At 48.4% G+C, this 18,443-nt stretch overlaps 2 protein-coding genes across 3 annotated transcripts in view; both read left to right on the top strand.

Moving 5' to 3' along the window:
- Arhgef4 (Rho guanine nucleotide exchange factor 4) overlaps positions 1-18,443 on the top strand; it is a 79,904-nt gene that overhangs the window by 59,303 nt on the left and 2,158 nt on the right. For both annotated transcript variants that reach the window (XM_077798288.1, XM_077798289.1), the window contains 6 exons: positions 12,802-12,981; positions 14,267-14,443; positions 14,528-14,707; positions 15,624-15,856; positions 16,495-16,624; positions 18,061-18,192. In XM_077798288.1, the coding sequence (XP_077654414.1) occupies positions 12,802-12,981; positions 14,267-14,443; positions 14,528-14,707; positions 15,624-15,856; positions 16,495-16,624; positions 18,061-18,192 (1,032 nt within the window). The remainder of the gene's footprint in view (positions 1-12,801; positions 12,982-14,266; positions 14,444-14,527; positions 14,708-15,623; positions 15,857-16,494; positions 16,625-18,060; positions 18,193-18,443) is intronic.
- On the top strand, positions 9,389-9,559 carry Smim39 (small integral membrane protein 39). The gene has a single exon (XM_077799849.1). It carries the CDS (start codon positions 9,389-9,391, stop codon positions 9,557-9,559), a length of 171 nt encoding a protein of 56 aa, XP_077655975.1.

The following is an 18,443-nucleotide window of genomic DNA, read 5'->3' as shown; positions in this document are numbered from 1 at the left end:
AACACAATGCAGAAAAGAGTAAATTAGAGGCAGCATTAGTTCCTGGAGGAAGGGATCAGATAAGGCTTGCACAGGGAGCAAATATGTCAGAAGAAATGCTGTCACCTTTGTTGGGCCCATGCAAATAATCCAGGATAATCTCCCTATTTCAAGGTCAGCTGATAGTGCTGTAATTCCATCTGAAACCTTAATTCCTTGTTGTCACGTAACATAACATGGTCACAGGCTCTGAATAAGATATTTTTCATATTGTAGAGAGCATTATTCTGCCTACCACAAGAACAGAGCCCAGATACAGACCCATCCACATGAAACATGATTTAAAACAAGAACAAATAGATTCGTTGGAAAGGTTCACCTATTCGGCAAATGGTGCAGAGACTATTAATTATTCTTACAGAAAAAAAAATGAATTCGGATTCCTACCTCAGACCATACATAGAAATCATTTGCAGGTAGACTTAAAACTTACATGTCAAAAAAAAAAAAAAAAAAACCCTACAAAACATGGAAAGACAACATAGGGAATATCTAGGGAAAAATTTCCTAAACATACAAAAAATACAAATCACATAGGACATGACTGACAGGTTTGTCTATATCAAAATTTCAGCATTTCAGCTCATCAAAAGTTAAAAAAAAAAAAAAACAAGACTGACGAGACAAGCCACAGTTGGGCTCAGTATTGCATGCCTGTAATCCCAGTGACTCAGGAGGCTGAGGCAGGAAAAACACAAGTTCAAGACCAGCCTCAGCAACTTAGCAAGACCCTGTCTCAAAATAAAAAGAGCTGCAATGTAGCTCAATGGTAAAGTACCCCTGGTTCAATTCCCAGTATTAATTTAAGGGAAAAAAAAAGATAAGCTACAAATCAGGGGAGAATGGTTGTGACACAGATGGGTGACACACATCCATTTGTTTTTGCATCCCATCAAAAATGGGAGGATATAGATGGAGATATAGATAGACAGATATAGATATAGATATAGATACATACATATACATATGTATAGATATTAAAGATAGTGCAATGAAAATGAGTAAAATTCATAGGTGTTTAAACATTAAAGGAAACAAATGACATAAAGTGTAGATAAAATCCTCAACTCATTAGTGATCAGAAATGTAAATTAAAACCACAGTAAGATATCACTTCATACCCATTAGTCTCTCAAAAGCTGCTTGATATTGCCCATCCCAAGAGTTGGCCAGGATGTAGAGCAATCTGAATATTAATATTCCACTGCTGAGAGTCTAAGTTGGTACAATAGCTTCAGGAAATTGCTTAAGTTACCCAGGACCCAGAGAAGCCACACCTAGGTGTCTTTACCCTAGAGTATGTATTCATACCAGGTGGGCTGATTTCTCCCAAAGTGAGCAAAAAACAGCTATTTACAATGGCCCGTGGCCCTCAAAAGAGCCACATAATATGAGCAATACACAGTATACCTATGGTATTGATATTTCATGGGAGGCAGGATGGGATTAAGAAAACTGTGTTAAAGGCTCATTAGGGGTCAATAATGAAAACAAGGTTGAGAAACACTGTCCTAGAAAACGTCCTGGTCATGTGCCCAGGAGGTGTGTAAATGTGTCTAACAGCAGCATCAGCAACAACACAGGAAACAACCCATCCTTCCCCAGAAGTACAGCGGATACACAATACAAGAAATATTCATAAAACCCAAGCCTGTGTCTCAGTAAATGTGAATCCATCACAGCTAAACAAGCAGAGGAGTGAGAAGAGCCAGCCAGGGAATAGCTGATGGATAGTTCCATTTATATAAAGTCAAAACCAGGCAAAATCACTTCTAGATGACCACTACTTACAATACCTAATACAATGTAAATATTATGTAAATAGTTGTTATACTGTTATGTTCAGGGGGAAATGACCAAAAAAAAGGTCTGGACATGGTCTGTATAGACACAATTAAAAATATATATTTTCGGTCTGAGGTTGGTTTAAAAAAAAAAAAACAGACAAAACTCAACAAAAAACTTGCTAACACAAAGGTGTAGGAGTGATTTTTTTTTAAATTTTTGATATAAGGTCTCTCCAAGTTTCAGAGATTGGCCTTAAATTTGAGTTCCTCCCTCCTCAGCCTCCCCAGTCGTTGGGACTACATGTGTGCACCACCTTCAATGGGAATAGTCTGAAAAAAAAAAATTCAAACTATTGGATATCTCTAAAAGAGACAGAAAATGGGATTGGAGTGATGCAAACAGGAGGTAAATTCTAGAATTACAGTGTTAGGCATATCAATAGACGCACCCTTTTAAATTTCAAACTATATTTGCATGTGTTTGCTATATATTTTCTTTGACTAGACGCATAAACATATAGATAGGTATTCCTCTATATCCACAGGGGACTGGTTCCAGGACACCCTATGGATACCAAAATCCACTGATGCTCCCAAGTTCTTTGTATAAATGGTGCAGTATTTGCATAGAACTTACACAGAGCTTGCTGTATACTTTTTGTTTGTTTTGGGTGATGAAGATTGGTCCCAGGACCTGGTACATGGTGAGCTGGACCTACACTTCTAGCACACCTACATAATCACTTCTAGATGACCACTATTTACAATACCTAATACAATGTAAATATTATGTAAATAGTTGTTAAACTGTTATGTTCAGAAGAAAATGACAAAAAAAAGTCTGGACATGGTCTGTATAGACACAATTAAAAATATATATTTTCAGTCTGAGGTTGGTTAAATCCTCTGATGAAGAACCCACACATACAGAGAGCCAACTGTACAACATAACAACATTTGAACACATTTTTCCTAAAGGTCTTCTATGGCAGACATACTGGTAAATGGTTTTTAATCGAGTTCAGCAGGAGGAGCTCTTGAGCACTGACCATGGGGAAACCCCGTGTCTCCCTGTCTGCCAGGTTGCTGTGGGTTGAGTGGCAGGTGACTGGCAGTGATGTGTGATCCAGCCAGTGTGTGCCTTCAACCAGTCCACAGTTCTGCAGCAAGGATGGTTTGAAAAACTAGTTCCTGGACCTTGTCTGTCCTCTCACAAAAGGAGCATTGGTCCTAAATCCTCTGGCTCCTTTTCTGCATGTCCACCTTCTGCCCTTCAAGCCCAGTCCCCTTTGCCAGCTGCTGTCTCTGCTTCCAGCCATGCCGGATGGAGTTCTGGACACGACTGTCCGCGCTGAGGAGGCGGGGAGTGAGGAGGACCTGTATGAAGACCTGCACAGCTCTGGCCACCACTACAGCCACCCTGGAGGGGGCGGCGAGCAGCTGGCCATCAACGAGGTAGGGTCAAGACTGTGTGGGTGGAGGGAGGGACAGGGCTGGACCCAAGCTTGGCAGATGTGGCCTGGCTGCCAGGGCAATTCAGCAGACTCCCACGGGCCGGATGAGCACAGTCCTATTCAAACACATGGTGTGGCACTGAGTGCACACAGCATGTTACAGCCTGTGGCTCTCACTCTAGGGTGAGGTGTTTAGAGCAGTATGTCCAGACATAGGGCTCCATTGTTCCCTTCTGGGACCCAGAGAGGATCAGAAGAGTAGGCACATGTGAGTGTTCCAGCCCTCCTGACACTGCTCCCCTAGGAGAAGGAAGCCCTTTGCAAATATGTCCTGGTGGGTGGAGCACTGCCTGTCAGAAGAAGTCAGGGGCCCCCAGTCACTCCAGCCCCCACCCTCCAACAAGCCATAAGCATAGGAAGACTGGGGTCAAGGCCAGGGAAAACTGATTTCTTACCTGTGGACACCAACAGCTCCAAGTATTGCTGTTGCTATGACAACTATGTGCCCCTGTTCTTACCTAAGCCGAAGAAATCTGAGCAGAACTGGTTCCCATCCCTAGTTTTCTTTTTGCATTCTCCAAAAAAAAAAAAAAGAGAGACGTTTAAAAATATTTTTAATTTTTATTCGGTGCACATAATAATTGTACATGGGGCACAGTATGACATTTCAATAAATGCCTACAATGTGTAATGATCAGATCAGGGAAACTGGTATATCCATCACCTCAAACATTAATCATTTCTTTGTGTTGGGAGCAATAAAAATCCTCTCTACTAGCTATTTTGAACTTTTCTTAATTGTTGTTAAGCAGCATTATCTTGCTATGCTGTACAAGACTAGAAATTATTCATCCTGTCCAGCTGTACCACAGCATCCATTAACCATCCTTTCTTAGCAAAGAGAAACTTTGAAACTTTGATTCTCCTCTTTTTTCTCACTTGTGCTCCTGTTTTCTTGCCCTCTTTTATCTAAAAGTGGAGTGGGTGGTGGAACATAATGGTAGTTAACCAAACGTTCAGCACAAGCACATGCCCCTAGCAACACCATGTTCCCTTGGCTGTAGATTCTGTTGTGTTTCTGCTTCATTAGAACCAGAATCTTGCAGCACTTCAATTTTTCCTCAGAAAAGGATCCATTTACAATTGCCCTTTTACATTTCTTGAATGAATGGGCCGGTGGGCTTCTCAGAAGCCAGTGCAGAGTGCAGTGCCCCAGTGTCCCCATGACTAAATAGTAAATGGTGATGAACTCTTCTTAGAAGCCTGGCTCTAGATAATGATTTTTTTTTCTTTTGGCAGTATTGGGGATGGAACCCAGGGCCCCAAATGTGTGAAGCAAGTGCTCTATCACTGAGCTACATCTCCAGCCCCTCTGGAAAATGATTTAAAATTGTTTATCAAATATCCATGAAGCATAGAACATAAACATGCTAATAAAACCTATCTCTCTTTTATTTTTTCTTGCTGCTGGGGATTGGAGCCAGAGCCTAAGGCATGCTAAATATGCTCTATCACCGAGCTATACCTCCAGCTTCCAACCATTCCTTTTAATTGCCTCTTATGAGCTATTTTGGGTGGAAGCTGTTCTGAAGTCACATCTTCATTGTAAGCAGAATTCACAGATGATGGTTGTGCTTTGCCTTGAAAATGCAAGTTGCCTGCCTCAGTATCAGGTTCATTCCTAGGAGGGGAAGCCCCAGAGTTGGAGCCTGTCACATGTGAGTGTACAAAGGACTGAGCATCAGTTCACTTGGCTATAAAACAGAATGATCACGGAGCTGTGTGAGGACTAACTGGAATAATGAATCTAATGAACTTGACCTGGCTCATGGCAGGGCCTCAATACAAGTCTCCAGGGAAAGGATAGGAGGAAGAAACGGTAACCAAAAGCTCTCAGTGATCCCAAAGAAGTGGAGTTATTTGACTGGCCTTTAGTATTACACTGGTAGGGTTTCCATGTCTGGGTCTCATTCTTGGTGGTAAAATTTTGAACTGTCACATCTTGTTACTAGTGAGGAGGTACTTTTGGGGGGCCCTCCGGTCCTTGACAAATTGTTTATTCTAAGATGCTTTGACCAAGAAAGACCAAGAGCTGGAACTGCTCTAAAAGAATATAGTCTTTGGCAGAGAGGCACCTTAAGGAGGGAAATGCAAGCAGTGTAGATACGAATTTTATAAGTGGCTGTTTGCATTGCTTAACGAGTTTGTTTTCCTGTTTGGCTCCAGGTCTTTCTTGGTGTTGGAGGTTCCTGAGTATACCTTATGTTTAGAATACCCAGTACTTCCTAGGGTACTGTCCTCCTGGACTCTGGCCATTTTCTGAAGGGGAAGAAATGTTACAACCCAGAGGAAACAACAGCTGGACTGAGGGACCCCTCTGACCGACACAGCAGGTTGTGCAGGGCCCTGAAAGAGAGCTAAGGAAAGCAGACCGGGCTGTGGAGGCCACCTCCTTGGGCGCACAAGAGAACCTGCAGCCAATCAGCCCTATATCATCATGACATGGATGTCGTGCTTGTGCTTACTGCAGGGATATAGGAGACTTCACTGGGCCAGGTAGTGTTGGCTACAGTCCTCTGAAGGCATGAAACAGACTCTTGTCAGAAACTCTTTGAAAGGATATAAACAGTGATTGTCTGATGAGAGGCTAGGGGACTTGTGTAAGGTGCACTTAGGCACTTGCTGCTGACGCTGCGAGCTCCAAAACAAAGCTTGGCTTAGAGTTAATGAGTCTCACACCTGGAAATGATTGAGGCAACTGGTGTCAGAGAAAAGTCCAGACTCAGTAATATTTGGTTTGCTCTAAAATTACATATTTACTTGTATTTTCTAAGAATACATGGGTGTCTTGTTCCAAATGGTGGCAATTTCTTATTCATATTGGCCTTAGAAGAGGAAAGCAATTCTTAATTTCCTAAGAAAGGGAAACCTAAGTCATCCGGCCTTAGAGAGCAGTAGACAGGGGAGAGCTGAGAGGTAGTCTGCATTCTGGGTATTTAAGGACTGTTATAGGTGTGATGTATATTTGTGCATGTGGTATGCATGTAACATGTGTATGCTGAGTACTTACCGTGTGCCAAACAGTGTCTGCAGCCCTAGGAGGCAGATATACAGAAGACACAATCCTGCCTGCCAAGAGGTGGCCGTCCAGGAACGGAGCTGTGTGAGGGCATTTATCTTTCTGTGTGTGTATGTGTCCTCAGGACACACAGAAGGCCCAGAGTTTTCATTCTGTATTCCTTGCTCATATTTGTGTCTGGCCCTTTATGACTATCCAGATCCTGCAAGATAAATCAATGAATGTAGAAATTGATTGTCCTCAGCGCCCACAAGTGTTCCTGTCTCCTTTTAGCTTTGTCCCTTCTAGAGCCTTCCCTAGATGTCTATGGCTTGGCACTGGGCCTGTCCATTTTCCCCTTCCTGCTTCACCCCACTGGGCTGGGCCATCACATCTTCCATAAGACATTCCCTTTCCAAAGCCACCCAGCTGTGGCCCTTCCATGATGTTTGTGGTTCTGGTACATACTGTGATCAGGAAGAGGCAGACGTGGCTCTGGAGTTGTTGGGGAAGGTCTGGACCAACCACCTCACTGCCTGGGAACAGTTGGAGCTTCCTCTAGGCTACATCTCCAAAGGTCATGGGGGGTTGGGGTCAGCTCCATGCACCTGCACATATAGCTACTCCTCACTCCAGGATGCTGGTAGGGGTGGGTACCAACAGACTGCTTCTGAATCATCCCAGTGAATGAAGATTAAGCCCAAACTAGAAGGTAGACAGACAGACATGCAAGACATATGTTTCATTCATTTAAACAGGGCTTAAAATATAAAAGGGAACACCCATTATCATGAAGGCAGCACAACAGTAGGTAGTGAGATCATTCCAGTAACTTGGACATTGGGTCACTCAAGGATAGACGGTATCTCATTATCCTTGTCTTGTGGCACTTCATGGAACACATGGGGGATGCTACAGGACCTGGGGCCAGCTTTTGGCCACTCCTCCATGGACTCAGTCTGATCCTCTGGCTCAAAGTATCTCTGTCATTTCCAAGCTCCTATGACCATTCCATGGCCTGATCTGTCTGTCACACACACTCCAGCCCCAGGGAGGTGTCCGATGCCTGTAGGTACCCCAGATACATTTATCCTCACACAACCACCTGGCTCAGGTGTTCCTTGAGATGGGGCAGGAGCACCTTGAAGTCCCTTGGAACTAACACTACCATGTCAGTCCAGGGCCACAAGGCCACCTACTGACCAGCACCTCCAAAATAAGCATTCTTCCCTCCACTGTCATCATGAAGCCACAGGTAAGGCTAAGCCCTTATGTGCATCAGGTACCTGTCTCCCCTTCATTTCTACATCTGTCCTGCCACCTCAAGTCCCTGACCAGCAGCCGCAAGGGAATGGGAACATTTTCTTCTGTCTTCAAGCCTTTTTGTTGTTTTAGATGAAATTTATACAAAAAAAAAAAAAAGAAGAAGAAAGAAAGAACAATTCACACCAAAAAAGCTATTGCTGCTGTTGTTCCTGCTGCACACTGAACCCTTTAGAACCAAAAGACTAGGGGCTCCCAGTCAGAGGGGTGGGCCCTGTCAGTCTGGGTCAGAGCAAAGTTCCTTCTACCACATTCCATGTTCCCAGGCTGCCCTGCTGTGCATGGACAGAGGCCATGCCCACATTTGGATCTGTACTAACGTATTAAAACAAGCCTCGCTGTGCATGGTACAGTAGGGAGCTACAGACCCTGCAGGGCTCAGGGCCACAATGGCTTGCAAGTTCCCAGTCCTGCTGTGCTCAGGAGCCCAAGGATACATAGACTGTGCACAGATGCACAATGAAACATCTCAAGTCAAGGATTCCAAACCACAACCCATTAAATGGTATGTCCCACAGTTTTAGAGGAGCACTGGGATTTGGCAGTGCCTGGGGGACTTTTGATGCCCTCTGATTCCCCATAAGTCCTTGAAAGTTTGGGGGAGCAACCTGGCACCCAAGAACTGGGCAAGAGCTTCCCTGGAGTCTTCAGAAGGATGAAGGCACACTCTCCTATAAGGGTGTACATGTATATTGACCCACATACACATAGAAACCTGAACACAGTCACCCATATGTGAAAACTCAGCCTCTCCACCATTTCATCTGTGTGCCTTCCCCTTGCTCTTGGGAGGGACTCTTCCTGTCCCAGAGTCAGAGCACTGAGTTTGGTGCCTAGGAATCTGCCCACTTCAGACCTGAATGTTCAACCCTCTTAACTACAGTTTTATTCTGGAGAGAGACATTGACCTTGACTGAACTCTGTTGTGGACAGGAAAGACTCAGGCATGTGAGTTTTGAAACCTTCCCAGTTAAGATAATGGGCTCTGTCTGGTGAAGGAAATGGAATCCCTGGTTAGTTGACAAAGGATTTTTTTTTTTTTTAACACATCAGCTGAAGGTACCAATTATTTGCCCAAAGGAGCAATGTTTCTCTGGTGGTTGAGGTCATGAGGAAAAAAGCCCTTAGTGTGAATCGGCCTGGCCAGGGTTCAGATCCTGGCTCCACTATCCCCAGTCCTGGGTGATTTTATGACTAAGCAAATTACGGGATCTTTCGGAGCCGCATTTACTCATCTGAAAAGTGGGGACCAGAAGGCAGCCTTATTAGTGAACAGAACTCCTGATCCATTCGTCCCCGAAGGGACGGTGATCGGCATTTTGGCCTCTACATCCTCTCCCTATGTCTGTGAGGTCTAGAGCATCCCTGAGCCATCCATGCCAGGACAGCTGTGCGGGGGCTGAGGGCTCCCCGCTACCACAAGGAGGCGCCAAGGGCAGAGCGCAGCGCACGCTGGAGCTCCGAGACCCCTCGCAGCTTCCTTAACCGGTCCCCCGTCCTTCGTCTCCCTCGGCTGTCCTCCCACCCAGCCATCCTCGCCAGCTCACTCGGTGCGGTTGCCCTGACTCCTGGACCTGGGAAGCGCCGCGCAAGGCGCCGGCGGCGCGGGAGGAGCCCCGGCCCTCTAGCGCCGGCAGCTCCGCCCCCTCCCCGGCTGCTGCGGGCCGCCTGCTCCGGCCCTGCGCGGTGGGATCTCCGGGCCGCACAGAGCGAGGAGGCCGGGCGCAATGGCCAGGGGCCCGCAGTCCCGGCGCAGCCCCGCGACGCCCGGGAGCGCCCTGCGCGCCCTGCTACGCTGCAACCTGCCCCCCGGCGCCCAGCGCGTGGTGGTTTCCGCTGTGCTGGTGTTCCTCGTCCTCATCAATGTTGTGCTGATATTCCTGCTGGCCTTCCGCTGAGCCAAGCAGCCCACCCGGTGCCGTGCCGTGCCGTGCCGTGGGGGACCGCGCTGTGGTGAGTGGCTCCTGGTTTGCATGCCAGCATTGTCACCCATAGCCTCCGCACCGAGATCTGGGGAGATAAGGCCTTAGGCCACCCATGTGCTAACTGACAAGGCCTGGTTTTGGGTGGTACCGGTAGTGCCACCATGTGGGTGACGGGCATGGTGGCACACGTGCATGGGGGGCGGGGGTCCAGTCTGTCCTCTGTGCTGTGATGCGGTGTCGGGGAGCTAAAATGGCGCATCTCTGTGAATAACTGGGGGTAGGTATGGACACAGCTGTAGCAGGGCTGGCTGTAGTTGTCAGGAAACGGTGTGCATGAGACCACTGGATGAGCAGAACTGGGCATGTACTTGTGTGTGTAAGTGTGTGTGTGTGTGTGTGTGTGTGTGTGTGTGTGTGTGTGTATGTGTGTGTGTTTTGAGAGTTTTCTGAAAGATACCTGGATACCTCAGGCAGGTCACCTGCAGTTGCTGTTCCCATTTTAGGCCTTAAAATAAGTAGTCCAGTCAATCTCCCTAGGGGCAAGGCCCCTGCTACTCTTCTTGAGATGTAGACATTCCTGTTCAGGTAGACATTGAACAGGAATACCAGTGCAGGGGAGTCCAGACTGCCACTCCCAGAATATACATTGTAAAACCACCACCACCTTGCAAGTAAGAGAAAGAGACAGGAGGCAGGATGGGAAGGGTGACAATGGTCATGGGGGGTGGGGTGGGGCAATATTAGGCAGAGCCTGGCAATATTGCTCATCCCAGGGCCAGTCAGAACCTCAAAATTACAGGAAGGGATCCTGCTTCTGCCCTGGCTTGCCTTGGTCTTGAACTTGCCCCTCCACATAAACATCCCTGTGCCTCAAAGTCTACCTCTGCATTCTCCTGCCAGGTGGGGGCCAGCCTGGAGTCCTATCCCCTGGGAACTGCCAGGCTGGAGTGTTAGCTTCAGGGACAACTGCACCTAGGATAGAGCACCAGAAAAGGTCTGTGCCCAGAAACCATCCTCTGCCTGCAGGTGAGGCACATCTGATGTCCTAGGAAACATGTCTCTGACCTCTTGGAATCACATTGTGTCTTGGTGACATTGCAGAAATTACTAATGTCAGTACTATAACTTGTTAGAGTACTTCTGGTTTTGGGCCACTGACAGGACGCGTGGGGAGGTTGGAGAACTTGTTCACAATCATGTGTCTTTCAGGTGCCCTGTGTACACAGTTCTAAGACAAGGAAGCAACAAAGGTGGCCAACACCTCACTACCCCCACTTCTGGGCAGGATAGGCATGGGGACATGCCTCTGTTGGTACCTGTCACCCGGTTCTCACTATGAAGCCTTGCCTCTTAAGAGTCCCAACTCCTTCCATAGCTTCCCCAGGAGTTATGAAGGAAACAGCCCATGTAATATCCACACTGGTCTGCATAGAGGAAAGGACCAGACTGGCTTTTGCTCAGGGCTCATTTTAAGGGATCTGGGGACAGAGGGAGACACCTCATCCAGTTAAGACAAAGCAGGAACCACCTAGTAGAGGAATCAGTGGGAATTGGGTTGCATTGAGTGTCTGGGTTACTCCCCCAGGTCAGGCCCATTCACCTGCATTCTCACAAGACTCACCTATATCACCAGGGGTGTCCACTTCCTCCTTTCTCTTGAGCCACATCCTTCTAGACCTTGCATAAAAGCCTGCTTGTCAAAGGTACACTGGCTCTACACATGCAGCCAGCTGGCTTTCATATGGTTGCGCCGAGTCCCTGTTTCATCCCATCTGTGTTGCAGCCAGGCCCACGTGCAGGTCATTATAGCTGGGCATGAGGGTAAAGGTCTAAAGACTGCTGCTCCCAGAATAACCCAGTGCTCTATGCCTGGGGTCCCCACATAGGCCTTGGGAACGATCACTGCATTGTGAGGGTACATTTGCACATGGGCTTGCAGATTACTCTGAGGAGACGTGTCATCAAGTGTGCAGGTGTCACCTTCAAGAAAGAGTAAGAACCAGTGGTTGGGCCTTCCCTGAACTTGCCTGCTCAGGCCCTCCCCTGGAAGGCAGCTCCTAGCCTGAGTGGGCTTCTGTGCTGCAGTGGCAGCCTACCACTCACCCTACCCACATAGGCACAGATGCCTCTTGGACAGTGACTGGAACTGGGGTGGATGTACTGGCAGTCCAGCTGAAAGGTGTAACCCTGCTCTTGGTTCCCATGACCATGGAGGATTAGCATGCACACAGCCCTCGATGCACCTAGGGAAGCCAAGGGAGGGCTCACCGTGGGTGGAGAGCAGCTAAGCGGGAGTGCTTGGTGCAGAAGGCCAATCTGGGGATGCTCCAATTCTTCCTTGATTGTTTAGCTGTACAGTGGCAGTCCTCAGTTCTATGCAATTCCCAGCCCACCCCTCCTCTACTGCCCTAATACTACTGGAGCCATTCATCATTCGTGGAGTAGAAACAGGGTCCACATTACAGAAAAGCAGGTATCAGCCCAATGGGAAACAAATCCACAGGCAAGGGCTGCCTGGTTGTGATGTATCAGTCCACAACCACTTAGGAGAAAAATATCATAGGTTATTGAGCAGAGAATAACCAAAGCAGAGAATTGTCAACCGGGTAAAAGTGGTTGACTTGGTGACAAAGCACACAAGAACACCAGAGATATCTATGATAGCAGCTGCAACGCACACCTACTTTTTTTTTTAATTAGTTTTTAGTTGTCAGTACCTTTGTTTTATTTATTTATTTTTATGTGGTGCTGAGGATCAAACCCAGGGCTTGGCATGTGCTAGGCGAGCGCTCTACCACTGAGCCACAACCCCAGCCCCACATACCTACTTCTAAAGTTAGGAAATAAAGGAAAACGGTTGGAATGAGTAAAATGTAGATGCGTAGGACTCTGAGGAGGGGTGCTGCTCAGCTGATGTGGGTGTCTGAGCTGTGGTTGAAGGTGGGTTGGAAGCGGAGAGGCAACTGCTCCAGCACCTGCTCAGCAGGGGTGTGTTCAAGTTCACTTCTGGCTCTACTGTTGAGCCCTGACAGCCTCAATTTGCTCAGGGCACAACCCTGCTATCAAAGAGCTGTCGGCTGGGAGGTCAGGATCTCTTTTTCCCAGGGCAGTTGAGGGTGAGGATGGACAACAGGAGCGCCTCAGCCTGGCCCTAACCCCATAAGGTCCAGGGTAGCTTTGCCCCACTGACCTGCCTGCCATGGCTCTCTCCACAGCTCATCAGTGATGGCAGTGTGGTCTGTGCTGAAGCACTCTGGGACCATGTCACCATGGACGACCAGGAACTGGGCTTCAAAGCTGGGGACGTCATCGAAGTGATGGACGCCACCAACAGAGAGTGGTGGTGGGGCCGCGTTGCCGACGGCGAGGGGTGGTTTCCAGCCAGCTTTGTGCGGGTATGGTTCCAGCCTGTGCTTCTGCCTGACTCGTGAGGAACTACTTGGCTCTGCTCAGAAATCCAAGGCCAAGCTGGACATGGTAGCTCATGCTTATAATCTCAACCTACTCAGGAGGCTGAGGCAAGAGGATCACAAGTTTGAGATAAGCCTGGGAAACTTAGCAAGACTCAGTCTCAAAATAAAACATTTTTTAAAGGGCTGCGGATGTAGCTTAGTCGTAGAGTGCCCCTGGTTCAAGTCCCATTATCAAAATCATCATTATCATCCAAGCTCAAAATAGCTCTGGGGTCCCCCTCTCCAGTTTGTTGGTACCTGGTGCCTTGGGCTGGATGAGTGGGTGTCCAGAGAGCTGTGACACAGCCCTGCTCCTCCTACAGAACCACTACCTCCTCTGTCCCCTGCTGCTAATGCCTTCCTGCCCAGCCCTCAGGCCAGAGAGAATAGTGTGATGATAGTATATGACTCACAAGTGAATGTACATGGTAGAATCCCATTACCAGGAAGAACTTGATTTACCAGGCCTTTATGAAGCACTACAGAACATTTACATGGATTATCTCACTTAACACTCATCTAGCTCTGGGAGGTAGGGACCTGAGGAAACCAAGGCATGAAGTTGCTAAGAGGTCACAGGGAGGGGACACAGGTCCCACCTAAGGTGACCTCTGGTCTCCAAGGGAAAAATCCAGGTGCAATCTCCAAAGGGCCAGGCTGAGGGCAGCCAGAAGGGGAGACCTCATGCCCTGGTGTTCAGGTGCTCTTCCTGCCGAGGACTCTCAGGTAAACTGTCTACTCTGAGCCCCAAGTCTTTCCTTAAGTTACAGGTTTGAACGAGCAAGACCACACCACCTACCCAGAGTAGTCAGCCCCCACACGGCCTATTATGGCAAGTGCTGGTTCAGAAACCCCTGGCACATTTTCAAGCACTGTGCTAAGCACCAAGTTGGGGTGGGAGGCTTCCGGGGAAACATAGGGTCTGCCAAGGCTGCCCCAGTGGTCTTGGGATAATATCGGTGCCCCTTGGTGCAAAACAAAGCAAACAAAAACCCCAAACCCCAAACAGCTCTGGGGTCCCAGGTGGCCTCGCTTCCCATCTCCCATCTGCTGCAGTTAGACCTGCTGTCCCCATCCTGGCCTTGTACAGCAGTTATAGGAGTTTCCGAGCTAGCTCAGGACCACCGCAGGTCCTCTGAGTCTCAGTTCCCCATTGCCACTGTGCAGTGTACAGGGACTGACTCCTAGAGCCACCACAGGGCGCTGACTGACTTCGGGTTGCCTGCAGCTACGGGTGAACCAGGATGAGCCCACAGATGACGAGGCCCCACAGACTGGCGACGGCAAGGCTGAAGATGGTGGGACAGAGGCACAGAGCAGCAAAGACCAGATGCGGACAAACGTCATCAACGAGATTCTCAGCACCGAGCGGGACTACATCAAGCACTTGCGTGACATCTGTGAGGTGAGCAGGGATCCAGCTTGTGAGGCAGGGAGGGAAGAAGGACGGAGATAGAGCTCTGACCACCCCTGCCCCCACCCCCACAAGGGCTACATCAGGCAGTGCCGCAAGCGTGCAGACATGTTCAGCGAGGAACAGCTGCGCACCATCTTTGGGAACATCGAGGACATCTACCGCTGCCAGAAGGCATTTGTGAAGGCCCTGGAGCAGAAATTCAATAGGGAGCGCCCACACCTAAGCGAGCTGGGCGCCTGCTTCTTGGAGCACGTGAGCAAGCCCCGGCTTCTCCATCTGGATCCCTAAGCCCTGCCTGTCTAGCACCTATCTCTCTGCCAGGAACGCTTCCTCTCCCCACACACCCTGGCCTTTTATTTTCACCTCTTTGCACCTGGCTCCCTTCTCCAGCCCAGGCAACCTGCTATTGCTGTTCTCCCAGAAGCTTCCAAACATCTGTGCACCAGGCCCCAACCTGCTCCTCTTGCTCTACAACAGTCTTAGAAGGGTCTCTGCTTTTGGGTGGAGGGAAATCACTATCATCAAAGGGGAGTCTCAGGCATCAGTCAGGAAGGATTTGCTTGGGCCAGACAGGAAGGCAAAGATGTGTCCAGCCACCTATTTAGTGCCCCAGGGAAAGTTCTGGGGTTCCTCAGATAGTGGGTAATCTAGAATTTGTGTGGAATTTATAGCCCACATCCAATGTAGATGCCAGATGCCCAAAGGTTCATTGACTTGGTCTGGAAAGATTCCAGCCTCACCTGAAAGCACAGAAATTTGTTTTATCCCTGTCCTGGGCAAAAACACAGGGTTAAGCAAAGGATGTCTGTCTGTCTACCTTCCAGCCTCTGCCCCACTCATCTTTTGGCCTTAATAATAGCCCTTCCTTATTAGCACCTCTGATTTCATTAAAAAAAAAAAAAAAGTTGAAGTTTCTACTGAGGGCTTTGCTGAGAAAGCTGGGTGGCAGCAGGCAGGAGCACGCAAGTCCTCTCGGGATCTTCCCATCCTTGGATGTGAATCCACATACCTTGTGCCCAGTTAAGTAAGTGGAGAGTGCCTGGTGTCCCCTGAGACCCGACTCCTAAAAGAAATCAGAGGCTCTTGACTCTCAGGGACCTGGGGCTTTGGCTGATTGCCTGGGGGAGCAGGAAGACAGCCATCCTAATCTCCAGCTGTGCCCTTACAGCAAGCAGACTTCCAGATCTACTCCGAGTACTGCAACAACCACCCCAACGCCTGCGTAGAGCTGTCCCGGCTCACCAAACTCAGCAAATATGTGTACTTCTTTGAGGCCTGCCGGCTGCTACAAAAGATGATCGACATCTCCCTGGATGGCTTCTTGCTGACTCCAGTGCAGAAGATCTGCAAGTATCCACTGCAGCTGGCTGAGCTGCTCAAGTACACCCACCCTCAGCACAGGTAGGAGGCATGAAGCAGGGAGGTAGCCTGAGGTTATGCACCAGTCAGTTTGTTAAGCATTTGGGGTGTGCTGGGTTCCGCTGTAGGTACTGGGACAACACACCAAATAAAACAAGCAATGTCCTCAAAGAGCTACCACCGCAGTAGGGGAGAGAGAATCATCAAGAGGATATTAAGGGGGCTGGGGATGTGGCTCAAGCGGTAGCGCGCTTGCCTGGCATGCGTGCGGCCCGGGTTCGATCCTCAGCACCACATACCAACAAAGATGTTGTGTCCGCCGAGAACTAAAAATAATAAATATTAAAAAAAATTCTCTCCCTCTCTCCTCTCTCACTCTATCTTTAAAAAAAAAAAAAGAGGATATTAAGGGGCTGAAGCTCAGTGGTAGAGCACTTGCCTCGCCTATGTGGGGCACTGGGTTCAATCCTCAGCACCACATATTGTGTCCATCTACAACTAAAAAAAAAAAAATTCTTTTTAAAAAGAGGATATTAAGCTTAATATTCAGGAGGAGAGAGATTGACATGACAAGAGGAACAGCCCCAGGAAGAGTCAGCTCCACCCAAGGGGCTGTAGGAGACTCCTACATCTCTCTGCTCTCCAGCCTGCAGTGCCCTTCCATCTCTGTTCTGCCACAGGGACTTCAAGGATGTCGAAGCTGCTCTGCATGCCATGAGGAACGTGGCCCAGCTCATCAACGAGCGGAAACGGAGACTTGAAAACATCGACAAGATTGCTCAGTGGCAGAGCTCCATAGAGGACTGGGAGGTGAGGGCCCCAGGGCCCAGAAAACACTGCTGGGTCTCTGCTTATCCCTGAAAAGTCTGGGAGGGAGCAGAATCAGAGAGCCAGGCTCTTGAAAGCAAGCACTCATGGCAGAAAAGCAGGTTCTCTTGTACAGACACAGGGTCCTTGGTGCTGCCCAGAGCCAAGCTTTAACACCTGGTGGCCCCCTTCCTGTGAGGTAACACAATCCTCCTAAGAGCCACCACTAGTCAGGAGAAGCCCTAACAGAGGAAGCATGTTTTTTCTAAACTATATCTATTCCTCAGGGGACAGATTACATCACTGAGTTTTATTGAACTTTTGGGGCTCCCAACAGTTGGATTTAGGCCCCAAAGTGTGACCAAAAATGGATCACTACCTATCAGGGCTCCCTAGTTCCATTTTTATGACTTGCATATTCCCCAGGTAACTGCCAGCCTTGCCTTCTAAGGGAACAGGAAGGCCTGAACTGATAACATTCCTGCTCCCCAGAGCCATAGAGGGTTTTGCCCTTCCACCTCCAGCCACTCTACCTCCTCCCGAGGCTCTGCTCCTGTCCACACAGTGGCACTGTGCCAGCTGTCAAAGGAATTATCTGAAAATCAATATAAATCAGCCACAGAACGTTATAAGATAGATTTCTGGGCCCCACCCTTGACCTACTGAATGCAAATCCCTAAGGAGCAGCTGGGCAATGTGGTCTAGTGGTTCAGAGGCCCAGCCTTGGCTAAGGACCCATACAAGTTCAGTCATCCCAAACTGAGTGGTTGCCAACAGCTGGCTGGGATTTGTACTCTCATAGAATTGGAAAGGGACAGGACGTAGAAAGTTGAAAGTTCCAGTGATGGAATTTCAGGTACTAAATACATATAGCTGAGAAAAGGACCTTCTTTAGACTCCTAAAGACTAGCTACAGAGGTGAATTTTCACTAGGGCAGAACCGTCTAATCAAAAGTGTGAACCACATGTGTAATTTTACACTTTCTAGTAGCCATCTTAAAAAAAGAAACAGAAGAAACTGATTTCAATGTTGTTTAACTCAGTATATCCAAAAGAGCATTTCCACTTGTAATCAACACAAAATACCATTGAGATATTGTACATAGTTTCATATTAAGTCTTTAAACTCAGTGTGTATTTATTTTATACTGACATCTCACTATGGATTAGCCACATTTTCAGTGCTGAAGAGCCACATGAAGCCACTATTTTGCAAGGATGGCCAGCTCAGGTCAGATCCTTCCACCTTTTTCCTTCCCCTTCAATAGTCCCCACCTTTGGGACCAGAATACTTCTTAGGCTTCAAGAGCACCCAGCCTCCCTTGACCTGGCCCAGTGGAAACTATAATGGGAATACACCCACCCACCCACTACAGAGGCAGGAAATAGAGCCCAAGGTTGAGTGTGCTCTTCTCATGCCTCTCCTTGGGGACCCCCAGGGGGAAGATCTTTTGGTCCGAAGCTCAGAACTCATCTACTCGGGGGAGCTGACTCGTGTTACGCAGCCCCAAGCCAAGAGCCAGCAGAGAATGTTTTTTCTCTTCGACCACCAGCTCATCTACTGTAAGAAGGTACCGGCATCACTCTGCCCTGCTGGATTGGCCCCACAGAGCAGGTGGAGAGACTAAAGCCAAGGGCTGGGAGCAACTACCCCGAGAAAGGGAGACTGGCAGATCCTACACTGGCCATTCTTCATTCCTGGGAGGAATGGTCAGGCCCGTAGGGCTGGGAGATGGTGAGACCACAGGATGGCTCTCAGTCCAGTCAGGGCCCAGTATTGTTAAGAATGCCCTCCTCCTGACCTGGCCCCTGCCTGATCCTC

Source organism: Urocitellus parryii, chromosome 1 (assembly GCF_045843805.1).
Source record: "Urocitellus parryii isolate mUroPar1 chromosome 1, mUroPar1.hap1, whole genome shotgun sequence".
In the NCBI taxonomy this organism is placed as follows: Eukaryota; Metazoa; Chordata; class Mammalia; order Rodentia; family Sciuridae; genus Urocitellus; species Urocitellus parryii.
The sequence above is the reverse complement of the archived record's forward strand: the minus strand, read 5'-3'. Positions and strand labels throughout refer to the sequence as shown.

What these genes read in the sequence shown, in the direction of transcription:
- Smim39 (XM_077799849.1), top strand. Translation starts at nt 9,389, where the DNA reads ATGGCCAGGGGCCCGCAGTCCCGGCGCAGCCCCGCGACGCCCGGGAGC.